This window comes from Lampetra fluviatilis, unplaced genomic scaffold (genome assembly GCF_964198595.1).
Source record: "Lampetra fluviatilis unplaced genomic scaffold, kcLamFluv1.1 SCAFFOLD_172, whole genome shotgun sequence".
Taxonomy (NCBI): Eukaryota; Metazoa; Chordata; class Hyperoartia; order Petromyzontiformes; family Petromyzontidae; genus Lampetra; species Lampetra fluviatilis.
The window spans coordinates 114,001-120,000 of NW_027621140.1; the positions used below are offsets into that span (position 1 = coordinate 114,001).

The 6,000-nt window shown below is 51.9% G+C and overlaps 1 protein-coding gene across 1 annotated transcript in view; it reads right to left on the minus strand.

Moving 5' to 3' along the window:
* Positions 1 to 3,839: 3,839 nt before the first annotated feature.
* The window catches only part of ATP5PO (ATP synthase peripheral stalk subunit OSCP), a 21,288-nt gene continuing 19,127 nt past the window's right edge, over positions 3,840 to 6,000 (minus strand). Inside the window, exon 7 of the mRNA XM_078885247.1 lies at positions 3,840 to 4,152. Within this exon, the coding sequence (XP_078741373.1) occupies positions 4,039 to 4,152 (114 nt within the window). The 3' untranslated portion in view covers positions 3,840 to 4,038. The remainder of the gene's footprint in view (positions 4,153 to 6,000) is intronic.

Sequence of the window (6,000 nt, forward strand, 5' to 3'; positions counted from 1 at the left end):
GTAGTGATATAGTGGTAGTGGTATAGTGATAGTGATGTAGTGATAGTGATGTAGTGATGGTAGTTTAGTGATAGTGATGTAGTGATAGTGGTTTAGTGATAGTGATGTAGTGATAGTGGTGTAGTGATAGTGGTTTAGTGATGGTGATGTAGTGATAGTGATGTAGTGATGTAGTGATGTAGTGATAGTGGTTTAGTGATAGTGGTGTAGTGATAGTGATGTAGTGATAGTGATGTAGTGATAGTGATGTAGTGATAGTGATGTAGTGATAGTGGTGTAGTGATAGTGATGTAGTGATAGTGATGTAGTGATAGTGATGTAGTGATAGTGATGTAGTGATAGTGATGTAGTGATAGTGGTGTAGTGATAGTGATGTAGTGATAGTGATGTAGTGATAGTGGTGTAGTGATAGTGATGTAGTGATAGTGATGTAGTGATAGTGATGTAGTGATAGTGATGTAGTGATAGTGGTGTAGTGATAGTGGTTTAGTGATAGTGGTGTAGTGATAGTGATGTAGTGATAGTGGTGTAGTGATAGTGATGTAGTGATAGTGGTGTAGTGATAGTGATGTAGTGATAGTGATGTAGTGATAGTGATGTAGTGATAGTGGTTTAGTGATAGTGGTGTAGTGATAGTGATGTAGTGATAGTGATGTAGTGATAGTGGTGTAGTGATAGTGGTGTAGTGATAGTGATGTAGTGATAGTGGTGTAGTGATAGTGATGTAGTGATAGTGATGTAGTGATAGTGGTGTAGTGATAGTGATGTAGTGATAGTGGTTTAGTGATAGTGATGTAGTGATAGTGGTTTAGTGATAGTGATGTAGTGATAGTGGTTTAGTGATAGTGGTGTAGTGATAGTGATGTAGTGATAGTGATGTAGTGATGTAGTGATGTAGTGATAGTGGTATAGTGATAGTGATGTAGTGATAGTGATGTAGTGATGGTGATGTAGTGATAGTGGTGTAGTGATAGTGATGTAGTGATAGTGGTGTAGTGATAGTGATGTAGTGATAGTGATGTAGTGATAGTGGTTAGTGATAGTGGTGTAGTGATAGTGGTTTAGTGATAGTGGTGTAGTGATAGTGGTTTAGTGGTAGTGGTGTAGTGATAGTGGTGTAGTGATAGTGATGTAGTGATCGTGGTTTAGTGATAGTGATGTAGTGATCGTGGTTTAGTGATAGTGATGTAGTGATAGTGATGTAGTGATAGTGATGTAGTGATAGTGGTTTAGTGATAGTGATGTAGTGATAGTGATGTAGTGATAGTGATGTAGTGATAGTGATGTAGTGATAGTGATGTAGTGATGGTAGTTTAGTGGTAGTGATGTAGTGATAGTGATGTAGTGATAGTGATGTAGTGATAGTGATGTAGTGATAGTGATGTAGTGATCGTGGTAGTAGTGATAGTGATGTAGTGATAGTGATGTAGTGATGGTAGTTTAGTGGTAGTGATGTAGTGATAGTGATGTAGTGATAGTGATGTAGTGATAGTGATGTAGTGATAGTGATGTAGTGATCGTGGTAGTAGTGATATAGTGGTATAGTGGTAGTGATGTAGTGATCGTGGTTTAGTGATAGTGGTATAGTGATAGTGATGTAGTGATCGTGGTTTAGTGATAGTGGTATAGTGATAGTGATGTAGTGATAGTGGTATAGTGATAGTGATGTAGTGATAGTGATGTAGTGATAGTGGTTTAGTGATCTCGGGCATTAAGGTGAAACTGAAGGCCGATGTAAATCAATGGAGGCGTGTCTAATGCGAAGTGGAACAACGCAGCAAGTCTTACAGACGCCGTGTATATTGATGTAATAATACATTGTAAAGTAATCGATATTGTCGTGGAATCTCGCACTCCTCCTGTATACTTCACTTGATTAAAAAAATAAAAAAATTGTACAAATCCAACGGGTTCCCGTGAAGGCTGTGGGCTCATGGCAGCGGAGTTCAATTGGGGCTCTGCAAGCGAAGGTGGTGATGGAGGTGGTGGTGGAGGTAGTGATTGTGATGGTGGTGATGGTGGTGATGGTGGTGATGGCGGTGGTGATGGCAGTGGTGATGAAGGTGGTGATGGAGGTGGTGATGGTGGTGTTGGTGATGGTGGTGATGATGGGGGTCGTGAAGGTGGTGGTGATCGAGGTGGTGATGGTGAAGGTGGTGGTGATGGTGGTGGTGAAGGTGGTGATGGTGGTGGTGAAGGTGGTGGTGATGGGGGTGGTGAAGGTGGTGGTAAAGGTGGTGATGGTGATGGTGATGATGGGGGTGGTGAAGGTGGTGGTGATGGAGTTGGTGATGGAGGTGATGGGGGTGGTGATGGTGGTGGTAATGAAGGTGAAGGTGGTGGTGATGGTAGTGATGGTGGTGATGATGGTGGTGATGGAGGTGATGATGGTGGTGATGATGGTGAAGGTGGTGATGGAGGTGATGATGATGGTGGTGATGGAGGTGATGATGGTGGTGATGATGGTGAAGGTGGTGATGGAGGTGATGATGGTGATGATGATGGTGGTGATGGAGGTGATGATGGTGGTGATGATGGTGAAGGTGGTGGTGATGGAGGTGATGATGGTGGTGATGATGGAGGTGGTGATGATGAAGGTGATGATGGAGGTGCTATCTTGATTAGAAGTGTTCGTGACTGCGGTAATCCACTCTCTCTCGCCTGTCGACGGTCGCCTGCGTCGCGACCGAAACGTCGTGAAATATGATTTTGTCCGACTCCGTGACTTCACCGTAAGAGCCACAGAGTTTGCGTGAAGATGATGGTCAATATTGTTGATTCTTCCGGTAAAGTCGTCACGTAGAAGGGAAATAATAAAATAAAAAAAATTAAAAAAAATTCTCACGGCGTTTTAACTACAACACCACAAGCAATCATCATCAGGTGTGAGGGGGTGGTGGGGGGAGTGGTGGGGAGGGGTGGTGGGTGGTGGGGGGTGGGGGGGAGTGAGGGGTGGGGGGAGTGGAGAGGGGTGGTGGGGGGGGAGTGAGGAGTGGGGGGTGGGGGGAGTGGGGAGGGGTGGTGGGGGGTTGGGGGGAGTGAGGAGTGGGGGTTGGGGGGGAGTGGGGAGTGGGGGTGGGGGGTGAGTGGTGAAGTGGGGGGGAGTGAGGAGTGGGGGGTGGGGGGAGTGGGGAGTGGGGTGGGGGTGAGTGGTGAAGTGGGGGGGGAGTGAGGAGTGGGGGGTGGGGGGGAGTGGGGAGTGGGGGGTGAGTGGTGAAGTGGGGGGGGAGTGAGGAGTGGGGGGTGGGGGGGAGTGGGGAGTGGGGGGTGAGTGGTGAAGTGGGGGGGGTGAGGAGTGGGGGGGAGGGGTGGTGGGGGGTTGGGGGGGAGTGAGGAGTGGGGGTTGGGGGGGAGTGGGGGTGAGTGGTGAAGTGGGGGGGGAGTGAGGACGTGGGGGGTGGGGGGGAGGGGTGGTGGGGGTTGGGGGGAGTGAGGGGTGGGGGAGTGGAGAGGGGTGGTGGGGGGGGGATGTGAGGAGTGGGGGGTGGGGGGGAGTGGTGGGGGTGGGGGGGGAGTGGGGGGTGGGGGGGAGTGGGGGGGAGTGGTGGGTGGGGGGGGAGTGAGGAGTGGTGAGTGGGGGGAGTGGTGGGTGGGGGGGGGTGAGTGGGGGGGCTCTCAGCAATGACGACGACTTCTTGGTGAGCGAGTGGGGGAGCTTCTCAGCGACGACTTTTTAATTGACAAAGTGGGGGGGGGGGGTAGAGAGGCCTTGCCAGCCACAGACACAGACTACAGACACAGACTACAGACACAGACACAGACACCGCTGATGATGATGATGTCGAATCTCCATCTGGCTCTGTCGTGTGTCTCCGTGTCTCCGTGTGTCTCCCCGTGTCGCCTTGTCGCCTTGTGAGTCTCCGTGTGTCTCTGTGTGAGCCTCCGTGTGTGTGAGTGTCTATGTGTGTGTGTGTCCGTCCGTGTGTGTGTGTGTCTCTGTGTGTGTCTCTGTGTGTGTCTCTGTGTGTGTCTCTGTGTGTGTCTCTGTGTGTGTCTCTGTCTCTGTGTGTGTCTCTGTGTGTGTCTCCGCGTGTCTCTCTAGGCTGTCTCTCTGAGCAGGCGAGCCAACTTCTGCACCTTCGCCTTGACGGACAGATCCACAAACTTGTCCGCTATGTTCACAAGCATGCCGCCCATCAGAGACGGGTCGATCTACGGAGACACAGAGAGACGCGGGGAGAGAGACGCGGGGAGAGAGACACGGGGAGAGAGAGAGACACGGGGAGAGAGAGACACGGGGAGAGAGAGACACGGGGAGAGAGAGACACGGGGAAAGAGAGACACGGGGAGAGAGAGACACGGGGAGAGAGACACGGGGGCGGGGGGAGAGAGACACGGGGAGAGAGAGAGACACGGGGAGAGAGAGAGACACGGGGAGAGAGACACGGGGAGAGAGAGACACGGGGAGAGAGAGACACGGGGAGAGAGAGACACGGGGAGAGAGAGACACGGGGAGAGAGAGACACGGGGAGAGAGAGACACGGGGAGAGAGAGACACGGGGAGAGAGAGACACGGGGAGAGAGAGACACGGGGAGAGAGAGACACGGGGAGAGAGAGACACGGGGAGAGAGACACGGGGAGAGAGACACGGGGAGAGAGAGACACGGGGGAGAGAGAGAGACACGGGGAGAGAGAGACACGGGGAGAGAGACACAGGGCAAGAGACACGGGGAGAGAGAGACACGGGGAGAGAGACACGGGGAGAGAGAGACACGGGGAGAGAGAGAGACACGGGGAGAGAGACACGGGGAGAGAGAGACACGAGGAGAGAGACACGGGGAGAGAGAGACACGGGGAGAGAGAGACACGGGGAGAGAGAGACACGGGGAGAGAGAGACACGGGGGAGAGAGAGACACGGGGAGAGAGAGACACGGGGAGAGAGAGACACGGGGAGAGAGAGACACGGGGAGAGAGAGACACGGGGAGAGAGACATGGGGAGAGAGAGAGACACGGGGTGAGAGACACGGGGAGAGAGACACGGGGCGAGAGACACGGGGAGAGAGAGACACGGGGAGAGAGACACGGGGAGAGAGAGACACGGGGAGAGAGAGAGACACGGGGAGAGAGAGAGACACGGGGAGAGAGACACGGGGCGAGAGACACGGGGAGAGAGAGACACGGGGAGAGAGACATGGGGAGAGAGAGACACGGGGAGAGAGAGAGACACGGGGAGAGAGACACGGGGAGAGAAACACGGGGAGAGAGAGACACGGGGGAGAGAGACACGGGGAGAGAGAGACACGGGGGAGAGAGAGAGACACGGGGAGAGGAGAGAGACACGGGGAGAGAGAGAGACACGGGGCGAGAGACACGGGGAGAGAGAGACACGGGGAGAGAGAGAGACACGGGGAGAGAGAGAGACACGGGGAGAGAGACACGGGGAGAGAGACACGGGGAGAGAGACACGGGAGAGAGAGAATTATAATGATGGTCGTTGCAGTAATGGTTGTAGGTGTTGTGGTGGTAATGGTGGTAGTGGTGGTAGTGGTGGTAGTAGTAGTGGTAGTAGTAGTGGTGGTAGTAGTAGTAGTAGTGGTAGTAGTGGTGGTAGTAGTGGTGGTAGTAGTGGTGGTAGTAGTGGTAGTAGTAGTAGTGGTAGTAGTGGTAGTAGTGGTGGTAGTAGTGGTGGTAGTAGTGGTAGTAGTAGTGGTAGTAGTAGTAGTAGTGGTGGTAGTAGTGATGGTGGTGGTGGTAGTAGTAGTAGTGGTAGTAGTAGTGGTAGTAGTGGTAGTAGTAGTGGTAGTAGTAGTGGTGGTGGTAGTAGTAGTGGTAGTAGTGGTAGTAGTAGTAGTGGTAGTAGTAGTAGTAGTAGTGGTAGTAGTGGTAGTAGTGGTGGTAGTAGTAGTAGTGGTAGTAGTGGTAGTAGTGGTGGTAGTAGTAGTAGTGGTAGTAGTAGTGGTAGTAGTAGTGGTAGTAGTAGTAGTGGTGGTGGTAGTAGTAGTGGTAGTAGTGGTAGTAGTAGTGGTAGTGGTGGTAGTAGTAGTGGTAGTAGTAGTG